This window comes from Thalassophryne amazonica, chromosome 15, assembly GCF_902500255.1.
Source record: "Thalassophryne amazonica chromosome 15, fThaAma1.1, whole genome shotgun sequence".
NCBI lineage: Eukaryota > Metazoa > Chordata > Actinopteri > Batrachoidiformes > Batrachoididae > Thalassophryne > Thalassophryne amazonica.
The window spans coordinates 13,267,805-13,285,524 of NC_047117.1; the positions used below are offsets into that span (position 1 = coordinate 13,267,805).

The 17,720-nt window shown below is 41.1% G+C and overlaps 1 protein-coding gene across 2 annotated transcripts in view; it reads right to left on the reverse strand.

Annotated features, from left to right (window-relative positions):
* The window catches only part of sh2d3a (SH2 domain containing 3A), a 28,950-nt gene extending 11,990 nt beyond the window's left edge, over window positions 1–16,960 (reverse strand). Inside the window, exons 1-13 of one of the 2 annotated variants that reach the window (XM_034188400.1) lie at window positions 16,864–16,960; window positions 16,592–16,683; window positions 16,383–16,500; window positions 13,682–13,740; window positions 10,548–10,702; window positions 3,237–3,270; window positions 2,389–2,505; window positions 2,064–2,207; window positions 1,602–1,867; window positions 1,425–1,510; window positions 1,195–1,314; window positions 218–375; window positions 1–119 (exon numbers count right to left, since the gene is read on the reverse strand). The exon at window positions 1–119 is cut by the window's left edge and continues 70 nt beyond it. In XM_034188400.1, coding sequence (XP_034044291.1) covers window positions 1–119; window positions 218–375; window positions 1,195–1,314; window positions 1,425–1,510; window positions 1,602–1,867; window positions 2,064–2,207; window positions 2,389–2,505; window positions 3,237–3,270; window positions 10,548–10,702; window positions 13,682–13,740; window positions 16,383–16,500; window positions 16,592–16,681 — 1,466 coding nt within the window. In that variant the 5' untranslated portion in view covers window positions 16,682–16,683; window positions 16,864–16,960. Of the gene's footprint in view, window positions 120–217; window positions 376–1,194; window positions 1,315–1,424; window positions 1,511–1,601; window positions 1,868–2,063; window positions 2,208–2,388; window positions 2,506–3,236; window positions 3,271–7,979; window positions 8,152–10,547; window positions 10,703–13,681; window positions 13,741–16,382; window positions 16,501–16,591; window positions 16,684–16,863 lie in introns of those variants that run through there. The other variant, XM_034188399.1, reaches the window with a different exon arrangement.
* Between the last annotated feature and the right edge of the window lie 760 nt (window positions 16,961–17,720).

A 17,720-nucleotide genomic window follows, 5' to 3' on the forward strand; every position in this document is an offset into this window, starting at 1 on the left:
GCTGCCACGTTCTGGGCCTCTAGGAAACCGAAAGAAGTCTCCGTGAGGCGGGCACGACTCTGCCACTTCTCCTCTGCACGTAGTCGGTCTACATGACCCTTACGCCGAGACTGCGGAACCTAGACACCATGGAGAACAGCAACTATGAAGGTTTTCCAGCCTTATTTAAACAATGAGAATTATTCATAAAAAATTGGCAGGAACTGCAGACATTTACCTGGATGACAAGCTCATTGTAGAAAGAGGAGGGATCATTCCCCAGGCTTGTAGTTTGACCGAGTGGGACATTGGGGAAGACCGTAGAGATACGGAGAGGTTTGGGTGGAGCTCTGGAGTGCAGCTGTCCATCAGAACCTCGCAAAGTTACACCGCCGCCTACAGCCACATGGAAGAAGGATGGATTTATTTCATGGCATATTCACACCTTTTTTTTTTTGTTTGTTTTTCTAAAAGTCAAGGATTCCCACTTGTAGGCCACGCTGACTGAGCTAAAACGAACCTCAGTGACCTTAAAATAGAAGCAATCTCATCTAGTTCCAAATTAATTCTGGAGCAATTTACTGCGGGAATACTAAGGGCCTGTTTTGAAAACAAGACCGAAGTAGGTCTTAATCCATAAAATGTTTTCTTAAAACACGGTTTAAAGTCACGAGTTACTTAAGAATTTCAGAATCCTAAATTCTAATCAGGTATGTAAATATGTGGACAGTGAAGCAGTTTTTGGAATTTTTGTCTCTGTACACATTAAAGTTGATGTGAAACAAGGTGTCCTTGTAGTGTGAACTTTCACCTTTAATTTAAAGTGCTTAATGAAAATACTGTATACCGTACAACTCCTTATCCCACTGCTCCAAGTACTTTAATTTGATGTTTTTGTGGAGGTTTTTTTGGTGCACTTTGGGTCCACCTTGTTAGTACAACTATGTAATGTCCTCACTTGAGAACAGGCAGGCCAGATGGAGAGAAAATAAAAAGTCTAAATTCCAAATGTCCTCTGTTGGTTGGCGCAGGCAGCAATGGCGCAAATCCTTAGGACTCTGTAGGCGGACTTATGTTTATGCATGTGAAATTTGAAGGTTCCCACCATGCATTGCAGCTTCTGCTGCAAAGTTTGTTAGAAAATGCAAGCTAAGTGGCTAATTGCATTTTTTCATTTATCGTCAATCAACATCGATCAGTCATGTGTCAAATGACCTGGATGGGAGGGGCGGGTGTGTCGCGGTCGCGGGCTCAGCAGAGGTTCACTGCCGGTGCGGAATACTGGCGAGATGGGGACGGGGCCTGTGTCCTCTGAATGGCTGTTCTCTGGAACACCTGGATGAAGAAACGCAAGAAATTGAGGGATATTATTTCGTGTTTCATGATCTTGTGTGTTCTCAGCCGGAATCCTGATCACGCGGCAGAAGCCATTTGTGTTCATGTACCTGTTTGTAGACTACTGTCAGACTGTGCAGACTGCAATGATGGTCTCCGTCCTAAAGTCTCCAGGTTGGCAGGCTGACTTCCGCTCCTGTTGTTCATTAGCATTTTTTATTGTATGTGCGTGTTACACGTGCACAGCACACATGCATCAGAATAGTCATCAATGTGCGTCCTCCCACCTTAGCAAGGGATTGCTGAGCTGCAGCGTGTCGCTGAAGCTGAGTCTTTTGCTGCGATTGGTGTGCGTTTGTCGACTGCTGCTGCCTTTGCGCTCTGCATTTCGCTCGGCGATTACACGCACAGAAAGAGTTCGTGTGATTGGGTGAAAGATTACAGCCCCAGAGGCCTGAGAAATGGGCCGACGTCCACCCACATAGAACCGAATCAGAGCAGGAACATTGTCGAAACGATCCTCCTCAAACTGGAACAGCTCCCGAGAGTAACCCTGTCACAAGATGGAGGCAAACATGACGTCTCAGATGGTGAACACATTATTGATGATCTGCACAGACATTTTTGGAGACTTTTTCCTCTTCCAACATCAGTGCAGTGTAAATTCCAAATCGCATCTGTAGTACTGATGAATGAAAGGGTTACCGATTTATTAGTTGGACCCCCCCCCCCAGCTACACAACACAAACCTTTTTGGGACGTAGAACCACTCTTATGATTTTAAAGTGCATGGGCTCATTCCTCCAATAGCAACTCAAAACGTAATCACCAGGGGCGGAGCTTGAGTCACGAACCAGGAAGTCACCGTCACCTTCCAACAGAGACTCAGCATCCTGGAAACAAGTCAGCAAGTTAACCTGGTCAACTGGTCACAAGGGGGTTGAGATCATTTAAATCAGGCTGTATTCAAGTTAGCAACAAAGGAAATTATGATAATTCAGCGTGTGACTTTTTTTTTTTTTTTTTTTTAAGTTGCCAAAATTTAAATTTAAGTGTAAATGAATCAGGCCAAACCTCTCGGCTCAGCGGCCCATGGTACCACGCGTGACTCTTCAGATCCTCAGTGCCCAGCTTTAGCTCCTCTTCCAGTTCCTTCTTTAGGGAATCCATTTCTCTTCGACCGCCAAACACCTGCACGCACAGCGGCAGCATTAGTTACTCTGCGTGTATCCTGTGCTTATGCTGAGGATGCGCTGAGCGAATAAATGTACTGAAACCAGTACGTGGGAACATCCATCAGATGGACATGAGAATAAAAGAGAATTCTGGATGTTTCAACTTTGGCTCTCTTTTTACATTTTAGGGGTTTTTTTTCTACTCAGGACAGGACACAAATTATTTTATTTAGAACCCAAAAAACATCATTGGCTAATCGTCGCTCACTGCCGAGTCGGTAAGACACAGCATGAGCTTATCATCAGCAATCCACTTGCAATGTCTCAGTGGACTGCAGCGAGGCTAAGGCAAGCGGCTAGCTGCACAATCAACCGTCTTAAAAAGTTTATTTATATTTAGTGAGGTAAACATGCACATTTACCTCTGTAGGGATGCTCTCTGTGCTAACAAACACTTCATATGACATTTTTGCCTAACTGAATAGAGTTGAGAAGCAGGTTATTCCGAGGGTTTCTGATTGCCCCTGTCCAATAATACTATACAGCTGGTTAGCCGGTGTTAGCATTGGTGTTCAAAATCAATACTGCACCAATGAGTTTCATTTTTGTTGAAAATGAAAATATCAATCTTAAATATAAAAAAAGATCCTAGGTTAAAAAAAAAAAAATCCAGAGTTCTCCTTTAATATGCCAGGTAGAACATGTAGAAGCAGGAACTGAGAGCCAACAAGGCCGTTTGCTTCTCACCTGGCTGAGGTATGCGCCGACACTCCTCTTCTTACTGTGGGGGGGAGCAAAAAAAGGAGAGCTCATTTAAACCAAATCCTTTCAGCCATAGATGGCATTTTTTCTCTGAACATGGATGACGAAGATCCAAGGTCTTTATCGCTGAAGGTCTGTCAAAAACAGAGATTTTTTTTTTTAATAGCCTGCCTATTAAAACATGCTTCCTTCCTCACTCCGCTTCCATCTTCTTGCCTCTGTGGAGACGAAGGTCACAAAGAGACAAAACAGACTCCACATATTAAACTAACAACCAGCTCATAAACTCATCTCCATTCTGCCATTCACACTCATCAGTACTTCTTCCATTAATCTGATAAATACGCACTTTTTTCTCGCAACGGAAAAATTCCCAGAAACAAAAATATGATGTTTTGTATGAACATTCCACAGCAGAAAGAATCTTCACTTTACAGGTTAACTAGTTTTCAGGACTTGTTTCTGGCTCGATCAGCCCCTTGGTGAGCTGTGAGGGTATTGCAGAGGATCCATAAGAGGTCATTAAAAATTAAAATTAACAGACTGTAACTGCTCAAAGCGATGTTAATGAGACAAATCAGCTGGTGGAGTGGGTGGTTGCAAAGAAAGCCTGCACCCTCTTGGCCCTTTCTGGAATCAGTTTGAGACCTCTGCCCTAAGCAGTGGGTTACTACCCCTCTGAGTCTGGTCTGCTTGAGGTTTCTTCTTCACAAATGGCCTGAGGGAGTTTTTTTTCTTCATCACTGTCACCTTCGTGCTTACTCAGGGGGTTGGTCAGGTCAGACTGTACCCTTGTGAATTGCCTTGGGGCAACTTATGTTGTGATTTGGTGCTATATAAATAAAATGAACCGAGATCAAAGATCAAGTTTTTCCATTCTGATTTGTGCCAAATTTGGCACATATATGGGGAGTTCTGGAATTGCCTACGACATCAAATTTGACAAAAGTCAATCATTGGGGTCAGAGATCAAAATATATTTATTTTTTTATTTCAAACTTGACACACAACACATAGAAGCTGGTTGTGGAATTGTCCAGGAGTGGTCCATCATTGAGCCCAACATTAAAGGATTATTAACCGAACAAGTGAGGTTAATAATTTGTTTATTATATGGCTATTTTATTTATATATATACATATATACATATACATATATATACATATACATATATATACATATACATATACATATATATACATATACACATATATATATATATACATATACATATATATACATACACATATATATATATATACATATACATATATATACATACACATATATATATATATACATATACATATATATACATACATATACATATATATATATACACATACATACATACATACGAGGGCTGTCCGTAAAGTATAGGTCCTTTTTATTTTTTTCAAAAACTATATGGATTTCATTCATATGTTTTTACGTCAGACATGCTTGAACCCTCGTGCGCATGCATGAGTTTTTCCACACCTGTCGGTGACGTCATTCGCCTGTGAGCACTCCTTGTGGGAGGAGTCGTCCAGCCCCTCGTCGGAATTCCTTTGTCTGAGAAGTTGATGAGAGACTGGCGCTTTGTTTGATCAAAATTTTTTCTAAACCTGTGAGACACATCGAAGTGGACATGGTTCGAAAAATTAAGCTGGTTTTCAGTGAAAATTTTAACAGCTGATGAGAGATTTTGAGGTGATGCTGTCGCTTTAAGGACTTTTCACGGTGCGAGACGTTGTGCAGCGCTCTCAGGCAGCGTCATCAGCCTGTTTCAATTTCAGGCTCTATTGATCCAGGACGTCGTGAGAGAACAGAGACGTTTCAGAAGAAGTCGGTTTCAGCATTTTATCCGGATATTCCACTGTTAAAGGAGATTTTTTTAATGAAAGACGTGCGGACGGGTCCGCGCGTTGGGACGCAGCCGACGCGGCGCAGCGGCACAGGAAAAACACCTCTGTGTTGATAACCATTTGTTAAAATCCAGTTGGCTTTTGATGGCTTTCAGTGGAGTGAGTATATGAGAAATTGTTTATCAGCTGGAGATGTTCCAACTTGTCCTCAAGGCTTCCAACAGAGGTGTTTTTCCTGTGGCGGAGCGTCGCGGCGGCTGCGAGCCGACGCTGCAATCCGCCCGCACGTCTTTCATTAAAAAAATCTCCTTTAACAGTGGAATATCCGGATAAAATGCTGAAACCGACTTCTTCTGAAACTTCTCTGTTCTCTCACGACGTCCTGGATCAACAGAGCCTGAAATGTGGAGGTTTTAAGCTTGAAACAGGCTGATGACGCTGCCTGAGAACGCTGCGCGACGTCTTGCACCGTGAAAAGTCCTTAAAGCGATAGAATCACCTCAAAATCTCTCATCAGCTGTTAAAATGTTCACTGAAGACCAGCTTAATTTTTCGAACCATGTCCACTTCGATGTGTCTCACAGGTTTAGAAAAAATGTTGATCAAACAAAGCGCCAGTCTCTCAGCAACTTCTCAGACAAAGGAATTCCGACGAGGGGCTGGACTACTCCTCCCACAAGGAGTGCTCACAGGCGAATGACGTCACCGACAGGCGTGGAAAAACTCACACATGCGCACGAGGGTTCAAGCATGTCTGACGTAAAAACATATGAATGAAATCTATATAGTTTTTGAAAAAAATAAAAAGGACCTATACTTTACGGACAGACCTCGTGTATATATATATATATATATATATATATATATATATATATATATATATATATATATATATATATATATATATATATATATATATATATATATATATATATATATAAACATGCGAACCTATGGTATCATCAAAGCTGCTGACGGTTTTGAGCTCAAAGTCACCTCCATGAACAACTTGCTAACAGACGATCCAGTCGTTAGCTGGTAAGATTTCAATCTGTGTGTTTTTTCCGATGCCGTTTAGATATTTATGGAATGCGTTCATGTCCAACTTGGTTTTTCTAATCATATTTTTAGCTTTCTGGTCTGTAACAAATGTGATACGCGATCCATGGTACCGATTGTCATGGTAACTGGTCTGATATGGGAAAATATCAGACTGGAAATCAGCCAATCAAAGCGAGCGTAGCGTGGCCGCCATATAATAATATGGCTGCTTGTCTTTGTTGGTTTAGTCCTCCCAGGTCCTTTTAGCGATTTCTACCAAACTTGGTATGTCAACAAAGGTCGACTTTGAAATTGCCCTGAATTAATTTTATTTCAGTTCATTTTAGTAAAAGTCAAGCCGCTTGACTTTCAACCCAATTTGGTCAAAATGTGTACCATCTGTGACTAAATTACATGGAGTTATGGGGTAAAAACAGAAAAAAATGGTGACAAAGGTCAGTTTCAGTTTGTGCAGAGGTCATAAGTTAAAGTTGCTCCAATTTTGGTTAAAAAAAATGCAAATTATAGGTTGAGTTATTAGCATTTTAAAAAGGAATAGTTTACACCATCTGTCATGCTTAGGTATCATGTTATGGGGTAACATATGTCATACGTCATAGAATCCAATGGATGTCAATCTTATTTGACCTTTACTTTGGAGACCAAACATTCAACACAGTCAAAACTAGTCCATTTATTAATCCTATTATTTCAACCAATAATTTGCATCACTTTTTAACCAAAATTGGAGCAACTTTAACTTTTAACCCCTGTAACTGACCTTTACCATTCTTGCCATTTTTAACCCCATAACATTCCGTCATAGATAGTCCAAACTATACCTTTTTGGAAACATTATGATCAGACAAATAATGTGGTATAGTTTACAACATGACTGGAGCATTTTTGACCCCTGTATAATTTTTTTTGACCCCTGTAGCTCATCAGAGGTCAGCTCCAGGATGGCTCCATATCTGAAAATAAATGCCAAATTTTATGCTTTTATCACAAAATGAACATTTTAATGGATATTTTAGCTAAGCTGCACCACTACAAGTTCATCAAGCACATGCAAGCTTCCAAATAGTTTTCTGATTTCACAGTCGTCCTGAAGGCAACATAAACGTCAACAGATGAATAAAAACTTCATCTAGTTTATAACTTTTGCTTTAAATTAGTCAAACTGGCTAACGTTGACTGGTTAAAAGTAACATTTGTCTTATTAGCTAAGTAATGCTACTAAAGTTTCCTCGCACTAATTGTATAATTCCACTCTGATTTGTATGAAAGTCTTAAATGACCTGCTTTGACCTTGCGCGGACGTCGCTAACAGAAAGCACAAATACAAATCAGTGTGTGTGTGTCGCCACCCAGATAGGAAAGTAGACATTTCAGGCAAATGGTAGTTGATTTTTTGATTTTATCTCGGAGATAAGAAGCAGTAGGGTTTGGTCACATCCTGTTTAAGGGGCGTTGGCTCTGCACAGGTGTTTCACACTCTGCAGCTTTTATTGTGAAATGCAACCTGATACCACAGGTTTTAGTAAACTTTACAAATCCCAACTGCTAACTAACTAGTACTCCTTCTAGGTACAGACTTTAAACGTAACAGATTAAAAAAAAAAAAAAGACCTTAAATCGCTGCGAGCTGGAAAAAGTTGCCACAACTTGAATAAAAGTTGCGCAACCTATTTGTTTAGCTGGGATACGCTTCATGAAGGTCGATTATCCGTCTGGTTTGTAGATTTACCTGGAGAACACATGCTAAACGGTTTGGTGTGTGTGTGTGTTTTTGAGGGTTTATTTTTTAAAGGTGTCGGTGGAGCAGCGGTTCTCCTACCTGAGTGTCGTTTTTCACGGCGCAGACATGTTTCTGCTTTCAGGGAAAGAGTCCACTTCTCCTCCGCTCCAAGCCCCTTCTTCTTCTTCTTCTTTTTTTTTTCCTTCTTCTCCACCTCCTCCTGCTCTCGCCTTCCGTACAACGAGTTCCCACACGTCCACCCGCCCCGCGTCCCGACGCTCAAACGCCGCTATTTCTCCCACAACAGCCGGGTGACGTCACCAGCATTCGGGTGAACAGTAGCCTGACAGAAAGTTGCTTTTACGGATTCAGCTGGCGTACCAACGCTTTGTTTTGTTTTTTTGTTTTTTTGTTGTTGTTTTTTTTTTATTATTATTATTATTATTATTATTTATCGCCCAACGCATTACGCGAAAACGGCAAATCCCACACTCCGTCAAACTGGTGCCCCGTGGGCCGCATGAGGCCCAGCACAGTTTGGCCTGGATCTGTGTGAACTTTTTATATTCTGTACCCTGTTCTTACAGGAGTAGTTTCACATGGGGAGGTGGGTTAATGCCGTTCTCAGCGATTTTAGTCCGGTTTGAATGTGCCGTTTCAGTCATCTTTACCTCGCAGCAGTCTCCGGCGTTGAAAAATGAAGCCAATGCAGAAATGACAAAAGCTGCAGTTCCTTGAATAGCCACTTAACACTGGTTCCAAAAGCATGTCAACACACAAAATGGACATCTTGCGGCACGCAAAGGGTGCTGCGATTGACTCAAGATCATTTGAGGTAAAAATCTGACACAATGTTTTTTACAGAGTAGATTGACAAACAGGGGAGATGGAGTTCAATCATTTGTAATGAAAGAAATTGTATTTTGAGGGGAATAGGGTAGCCAGAAATGATGTTAGGCGATTTTAGAAGGAGGACAGTGATTACCGCCGGTACTTTTAAGGATTTTTTTTTTTTTTAAGATATGGGGACTGAAGTTGGTCATCTGAATTTTTACAGTAAAGCAACAAATTGCTTCTCAAGTTAGAGACCAAAATCTAGAGGATTACAACAAGAAGATTTTGTTGACTAAACACCATGGACAACTCTTCAATTGAGCAAAAACTGAATCAAAACTCAGGACAAGTGAAAGACGACGGGTAAAACAAGACGAGTGACTTTTTGCTCAGAGCAGACTGATAATAGTATTATTACAGTATAGCTAACAATGTTCACTGCCTAAGATTAAACTTATAAAGTACACATATGACTGTCACGTGAAGGTTCCGTGTATCCATATTTTCAAAAAGCTAGTGTTGACTGATGAGGTCCATCAGGATTTTGATTGATAACGCAAAGGTGAGGGTTCACATTAAAGGGACATGCTTGTAATTAAGAAAACTTTACAATAAATCTTTCCCTATTTTAAGTATAACAAATAATTTGTATACATTTCATAATAATTTGAATCAACATAATGAACAAATGGAGAGATTATAACTGGTACCCTTAATGAAAACAAACGGGCTGCTCACCAAATGTTCATTGATGGACATCACAAAATATCATGATTGTATTAAACTGCTTTTGTTTTCAATAAAATTGTAAAAACGCAATGTCAAGCTATGTTAGACCAACTGGTGCGTGGCCATTTTTATACCTGAAAAGTTAGCTTTCTTTTGTAAGAGCTTGGCCACAAAGCTTACCTCAGATTACCACACCAGAATATATAATTTTATCCCCAGAGAACCCCATGTTAAAATGTACAACATTACAGCAGGAATAAACATATAAAAATCGATTAGGTCGCTATAGCTAGTTTTCCTGTTCATGACAGCTATATTAGGCTGTTTTAAGCCTTAACTTTATGTACACTCAACAAAAATATAAACGCAACACTTTTGGTTTTGCTCCCATTTTGTATGAGATGAACTCAAAGATCTAAAACTTTTTCCACATACACAATATCACCATTTCCCTCAAATATTGTTCACAAACCAGTCTAAATCTGTGATAGTGAGCACTTCTCCTTTGCTGAGATAATCCATCCCACCTCACAGGTGTGCCATATCAAGATGCTGATTAGACACCATGATTAGTGCACAGGTGTGCCTTAGACTGTTAATAAAACACCAGAACCAAATTTCAGGCTTCTTAGCTTTAGCTAGCTTGGTAGCGTCATGATAAGTGGGTGTATTCATCCTGCACAGGTCACACCAGTCTTGCTTTCACTTCAGGTTATAGTAATCTTGTGGAAAATGAGTTTTCTGTGGTTTATCTTAAATATGGTGGCATTTGGAATGATGCTGACCATTGCTGAATCAACTTACACACACACACACACACACACACACACACACACACACACACACACACACACACACACACACACACACACACACACACACACACACACACACACACACATCTGTTTGCCTGACACACTGATCAGAAATGAAGGTGTGTTGTTGACTGTATGAGTCAATAACTGGTTGATGTTGAAAGTGTATTTAAGATGATTCCTCATAGGGTTGTAATTTCTTGTCCCCCCCGGTAAAGCGGCAGAGGTTTTATGAGGCGCTGGTTAAATATTAGCCAAACAGACACGTCCGCCTGTGGGATCTGCTCACCTGTGTTTGCTGTTCTGACAGTTGTCCCTGTCACCAATATTGTGGTCCTCCCTCAGGGGGCGGAGCTGAGAGCAGGAGGCGGAGACTCTGTTTTTGTCTGAGCGCTGGAGGCGGGGCAAAACACTCTGGCGGAACAGATCCTTTTTTGGCTTCACCTGCAGGAAGTGACGCAAACCCAAAAAGTACTGCTGCTGTTTGCAGCACCAGGCTCCATGCACTGGTCTGTGCATCTGGTCCATGTATGTGTGTCTGTGCCTGTGTCTGTGCGTCTATGTTGGTGTCTTTGTGTGCGTGTCTTTGTGTCTGTGTTGGTGTCTTTGTGTCGGTGTCTTTGTGTCTGTGTGTCTGTGTTGGTGTCTTTGTGTCTGTGTGTCTGTGTTGGTGTCTTTGTGTCGGTGTCTTTGTGTCTGTGTGTCTGTGTTGGTGTCTTTGTGTCGGTGTCTTTGTGTCTGTGTGTCTATGTTGGTGTCTTGTCTTTGTGTTGGTGTTTTTGTGTCTGTGTTGGTGTCTTTGTGTCGGTGTTTTTGTGTCTGTGCCTTTGTGTCTATGTCTTTGTGTCTCTGTCGGTGTCTTTATGTCTGTGTCTTTGTGTCTCTGTGTCTCTGTGTCTTTCTGTCTGTGTCTGTGCCTGTGTCTTTCTGTCGGTGTCTTTGTGTCGGTGTCTTTGTGTCTGTGTTTTTGTGTCGGTGTGTCTGTGTTGGTGTCTTTGTGTCCGTGTCTCTGTGCCTGTATCTCTGTGTCTGTATGTCTGTGTCTTTGTGTCTGTGTCTTTCTGTCTTTTGTCTTTGTGCCTGTGTCTTTGTGTCTGTCTTTCTGTCTGTGCCTTTCTGTCTTTCTGTGTATGTCTTTGTGTCCTGTGTCTGTCTTTCTGTCTTTTGTCTTTGTGCCTGTGTCTTTCTGTCTGTCTCTGTGTCTGTCTTTCTGTCTTTTGTCTTTGTGCCTGTGTCTTTCTGTCTGGCTTTGTGTCTGTCTTTCTGTCTGTGCCTTTCTATCTGTCTTTCTGTCTGTGTCTTTGTGTCTGTCTTTGTGTTTGCGTCTTTCTGTCTTTGTCTTTGTGTCTGTGTCTTTCTGTCCGTGTCTTCCTGTCTTTGTCTTTCTGTCCGTATCTTTCTGTCTTTGTCTTTCTGTCCGTATCTTTCTGTCTTTGTCTTTGTGCCTGTGTCTTTCTGTCTTTCTTTGTTTCTGTGTCTTTGTGTCTGTGTCTTTGTGTCTGTCTTTGTGTCCGTGTCTTTGTGTCTGTGTTTTTCTGTCTGTCTTTGTGTCCGTGTCTTTCTGTCTTTGTCTTTGTGTCCGTGTCTTTGTGTCTGTGTCTTTCTGTCTTTGTCTTTGTGTCCGTGTCTTTGTGTCTGTGTCTTTCTGTCTGTCTTTGTGTCCGTGTCTTTGTGTCTGTGTCTTTCTGTCTGTCTTTGTGTCCGTGTCTTTCTGTCTTTGTCTTTGTGTCCATGTCTTTGTGTCTGTGTCTTTCTGTCTTTGTCTTTGTGTCTGTGTTTTTGTGTCGGTGTTGGTGTCTTTGTGTCGGTGTTTTTGTGTCTGTGTCTTTGTGTCTGTGTCTTTCTCTGTGTTTTTGTGTCGGTGTTTTTGTGTCTGTGTGTCTGTGTTGGTGTCTTTGTGTCCGAGTCTCTGTGTCTTTGTGTCTGTGTTTTTGTGTCGGTGTGTCTGTGTTGGTGTCTTTGTGTCTGTGTTTTTGTGTCGGTGTGTCTGTATGTCTGTGTCTTTGTGTCTGTGTCTTTCTGTCTTTTGTCTTTGTGCCTGTGTCTTTGTGTCTGTCTCTTTCTGTCTTTTGTCTTTGTGCCTGTGTCTTTGTGTCTGTCTCTTTCTGTCTTTTGTCTTTGTGCCTGTGTCTTTGTGTCTGTCTTTCTGTCTGTGCCTTTCTGTCTTTCTGTGTATGTCTTTGTGTCCTGTGTCTGTCTTTCTGTCTTTTGTCTTTGTGCCTGTGTCTTTCTGTCTGGCTTTGTGTCTGTCTTTCTGTCTGTGCCTTTCTATCTGTCTTTCTGTCTGTGTCTGTCTGTGACTTTCTATCTGTCTTTCTGTCTGTGTCTTTGTGTCTGTCTTTGTGTTTGCGTCTTTCTGTCTTTGTCTTTGTGTCTGTGTCTTTCTGTCCGTGTCTTCCTGTCTTTGTCTTTCTGTCCGTATCTTTCTGTCTTTGTCTTTGTGCCTGTGTCTTTCTGTCTTTCTTTGTTTCTGTGTCTTTGTGTCTGTGTCTTTCTGTCTGTCTTTGTGTCCGTGTCTTTGTGTCTGTGTCTTTCTGTCTGTCTTTGTGTCCGTGTCTTTCTGTCTTTGTCTTTGTGTCCGTGTCTTTGTGTCTGTGTCTTTCTGTCTGTCTTTGTGTCCGTGTCTTTGTGTCTGTGTCTTTCTGTCTGTCTTTGTGTCCGTGTCTTTCTGTCTTTGTCTTTGTGTCCGTGTCTTTGTGTCTTTCTGTCTTTGTCTTTGTGTCCGTGTCTTTCTGTCTTTGTCTTTGTGTCCGTGTCTTTGTGTCGGTGTTGGTGTCTTTGTGTCGGTGTTTTTGTGTCTGTGTCTTTGTGTCTGTGTCTTTCTCTGTGTTTTTGTGTCGGTGTTTTTGTGTCTGTGTTGGTGTCTTTGTGTCTGTGTCTTTCTCTGTGTTTTTGTGTCGGTGTTTTTGTGTCTGTGTGTCTGTGTTGGTGTCTTTGTGTCTGTGTCTTTCTGTCGGTGTCTTTGTGTCTGTGTTTTTGTGTCTGTGTTGGTGTTTTTGTGTCTGTGTTGGTGTCTTTGTGTCTGTCTTTGTGTCTGTGTCTTTCTGTCTTTGTCTTTGTGTTTTTCTGTCCGTGTCTTTCTGTCTTTGTCTTTGTGTCCTTGTCTTTCTGTCTTTGTCTTTGTGTCTTTCTGTCCATGTCTTTCTGTCTTTGTCTTTGTGTCCGTATCTTTCTGTCTTTCTTTGTTTCTGTGTTTTTGTGTCTGTGTCTTTCTGTCTGTCTTTCTGTCTTTGTGTCCGTATCTTTCTGTCTTTGTCTTTGTGCCTGTGTCTTTCTGCCTTTCTTTGGTTCTGTGTCTTTGTGTCTGTGTCTTTCTATCTGTATTTGTGTCTGTCTTTCTGTCTTTGTGTTTGTGTCTGTGTCTTTCTGTCTTTGTCTTTGTGTCTTTCTGTCTGTGTCTTTGTGTCTGTTTTGTGTTCTCACCAGATCCATAGATGATCCCAGAGAGTACTTTCGGTTCAATTTGTACTGCATTTCCCCCCCTGAAATTCAAAATCAAAACTCTTAAAGTTAGCATTCACTAGTCCCCTGGTGTCCCACCTGGAGTCCAAGACCTTCCTGGGGGGTGGGGGTGGGGGTGTCACCAAAGATCAAAGGGGCATCACAAGAACTGGTCTTCTCCAAGACTGTCAAAATGATTTTATTAATGAATTTTTAATCATTTAAGTGCACATGTTACATAACATCATAATGACTCATTAACTGGTCAATCAAAAGTTATTAAAAAGTTCCTTGATTTATTTGGATGAAATAAAGAGAAAATGGGGAAGTACAATCAAAACTGTATATGTGTTAAAGGGAGAAAAAAAAATATTGCTGTATGTGGGCTGGAATTTCAGCCTTTCTTAGATACAAATTTTTATTCTATTTTTTTATTGATACTGGTTATATTTTACTGTGGTGCTAATGGCACAGTTAACAAGCTGTCTGTGATCACTCATCTGTGATCCTGGTCTTTGATTCTATTTATTGACCTGTGTTCCTGATCACTCATTTAATTGCAGATCTTTGATCCTGATCACTCATCCTTGATCATGAACCTTTGATCCTGAGCATTCATATTTTATCCCATTTGTTGAACTCTGTTACTGATCACTTGTTTAATTGCTGCTCTTTGATCCTGTCATGCTAACCCTAGTTCCTGTTTGCTGACATTTGATCCCAATAATTCATTTAATTGCTGATTTTTTTTTTTATCCTAATTGCTCATCTTTGACGCAGATTGTTGAAGTTTGATCCTCATCATCAATCCTCATCAATTTCAAAAGAAAAATCTATTATTAATTTTTTTTTTTTACTTGAACTTCATTGGTATCCATCTCCAGATTTGCAATTTTGATAATGCAGCCAAATTTTTGATGAAATGCCCCCCCCCCAACACACACACACACAAAATAAATAACAACATAAAATCCTAGCATGGTGAGAGGTTTTTACAGTCCCCTCCAAAAGTCCTGGAACACTTGGTATTTCACACATTTAATTTATTTATGCCATTCAAATACAAAAAGTAAATCAGGCTTCTCAATATAATAAAAATTTTAAAACTGTCTTCCTTAAACTCAATCTCAAAGCAAATCTCTACAACTGTATATAAATTATAATATAATATAAAAGCCGAGATGATGGGTTGCATAAGTAATGGGCCCCTTTGGTTACCTGTAAACAAGGTTGGGTAGGATTACTTTGAAATGTAATCCCAAAGTAATCAGATTACAAGTAATCCAAATGTATGTACATACATACATGTAATCCAGATGTATTCCTTCAAAGTAATCCTACCCAACCCTGCCTGTAAATAATCAGTTTTATTGCCAGTTTTCTTCAAACAAGTTATTATTTACAGGTGTTATACCAAAGCGTTCCATTACTTACGCAGCCCATCATCTTGGCTTTTATATTTGTAATTGATTTATAGCAAGTTGTAGAGATTTGCTTTGAGTTTAAAGAAGATCATTTTAGAAATTTTTATTTTGAGAAGCCTGATTTACTTTTTGTATTTGAAATGGCATAAATGAACAAGAGCAATCAGAAATTTGTGACGTTTGCCAATCTGGATCCAGATCACCTCCAAAATTCAGTGGAGTCTTCCTTTTTCTAATATTTATCTGTGGTGCAAATTTGGTGAGAATCCGTGAATTCGTTTTGACGTAATTTTTCAAAGTGTATATAAAGTGAAATTTTGATCCAGAATCCGGCTTCGGATCCAGATCACCTCCAAAATTTAATGGAGTATTCCATGGCCTAATATGTATCTGTGGTGAAAATTTGGTGGGAATCCGTGAAGTAGTTTTGACGTAATCCTTCAATGCCTGTATAAAGTGAAACTTGATCCAGAATCTGGATCCAATGTCGCTGACCGAACGGTCTGCCTCTAAAAATTAGTCCACCCTGCCTCCACTGCACATGTGTCATTTCGGAGTTCTGAGCTAGAGTCTCTTCACCCAAAGTGATCAAATGGATTAATGGGATTATTAATCATTAGATGACAAGATAAAACCTCTTAAATCATTCTAAAGTCAGTTTTAAGCAGAAATGTGGCCGTTTTAAGCAGAAACGAGGTGAAGCTCTGTGACGCTTTGAAATGACTGACACACAGTGAACGCATCAGCTAGTAGCTCATGTAGCCACGGCGCTCTGATCACTTCCTCTGTCTTTTATGATGAAATAATGCTGAATTTATGTGGAAATGATTGTTGTACAAAAGTTTCAGATACCTGTCGCTGAGACAGATGATGACTGGAGTGCAGTTTGAAGCAGAAACGAGGTGTTAACCCCTGAACCGTGGCTAATGAAGCATGCGCAGTGAAGGCAGGGCAGACTGATTTTTAGAGGGGACCGTTCGGTCGGTGACACCGGATCACCTCCAGAATTTAATGGAGTCCTCCATCACCTGATATATATCTGTGGTGAAAATTTCTTCAAAATCCATGCAGTAGTTTTGACATAATCCTGCTAACAGACAGACAAATAAATCAATGCCGATGATTTTATTACGTGCTTGTCGGACATAAGTAAAATGTGTGAAAGACCAAGGGGCCCAATAGATTTGGAGGAGACTGTATGTTGAAGTGCCACTGGAAGAACCCGTGCATGTGTGCCATTGGTGATCAGTGCACGTCACCTGAGTGTGGATCGAGTTTCTGTCTGTGTCTGGAAAGCTGACTAAGGATGGTGTCTCTGTGTGTGGAATCATCTATTCCCGCTTCTTTCAGCTCCGTATCCGTGACGTTCAGCAAACCCTGACGAGACGGGCAGGAAAAACAGGAACTGTCACACGCATCTAAGTGCAGACACAACAATAACACAGGGGTGTATTTGCATGTTACATACTTCCAGACCGTAATATTCACTCTCTAGTGTCTTTGTGTACTGGGGAAGGCCAATCTGTCTCAGCCACCAGGCGATGGAGCGATTATTCATGTCTGGAAAACAAAGAACAGCTTCTATGTAACGTCCCACTGAACACGTGCTTCTACACGTCTCTGTTGTAAAGTTGCAAAAAGTACAAGTGAAAAAGTCATCATTCATGAGGTCATGCCTCAAATCTTCCAGAAACGATGCACCTAGGCACTCTGGGATTTTTCCTTTCTGTCTCTACTCACCGTCGGGTTTCCTTCTTCTTTTGCAGCTGCTGTCATGTAGTTTGTTAAAACGCTGAGGTGAATTGAGACTCTCACTTTTCTCACTTTCTGTTAATGGTGGAAACCTGCAGGGTTACTCAAAAAGCCAATCAGATTGTACAGAGGGCGCAGCACGCACCCCGCAGCAAACAGCAAATCACGGAGCGGGAATTAGCGTGACTGGTGGTGGGGTGGAGGCTGCAAGTCGGGGCAGAGTCCTGCATGTGCAGAGACGGAGACAGAGTGCCGAAAAACAAGACGAGAGAAGTATGAAAATGAATGAGTGTCAGGCAGCTGTCAACATGTTCGGTCAGACGCAGGCATGCAGGCACACAGCGAAACAATGCTGCGCGGAAGGCCGACACCTAGTGTTGAGGTAGTGCAGGCCCTGCAGCGGCTTAGGAACGCCTTTAGATGGATGCAGTAAAGTAAAGACTGCGTGAATGTGAGAAAATATCTGTCGTAACGTTTGTCTGTGGGTCAGCAGGAATACACTGAATCAACAGGAATATTGTTGTGAAACCTGGTAGAGGGATGGAGCAGGAATCGAGGAAACCCCCATTAATCTTTGGAGAGGATCTGGCTCAAGAGACAGATCCAAGTTGATGTCATTTTACATTTTCACTAAATTCTCAAGAAATCATTTACAGATCATTGTGCAAAACAATTACAGCATATTTATAGTGATAACAGTGGTGGAGCCAAAATTTTTCCAAATCAGGGGCCAGATTTTACACAGAGGGGCAAAATACATGCCCAGCATCTGTGCACAGGGCACCTGTTCAGTCAGGTGTTTATATTTCAATAGTCCTTCTTGTACTGTTGGCAGCACTTTCAGA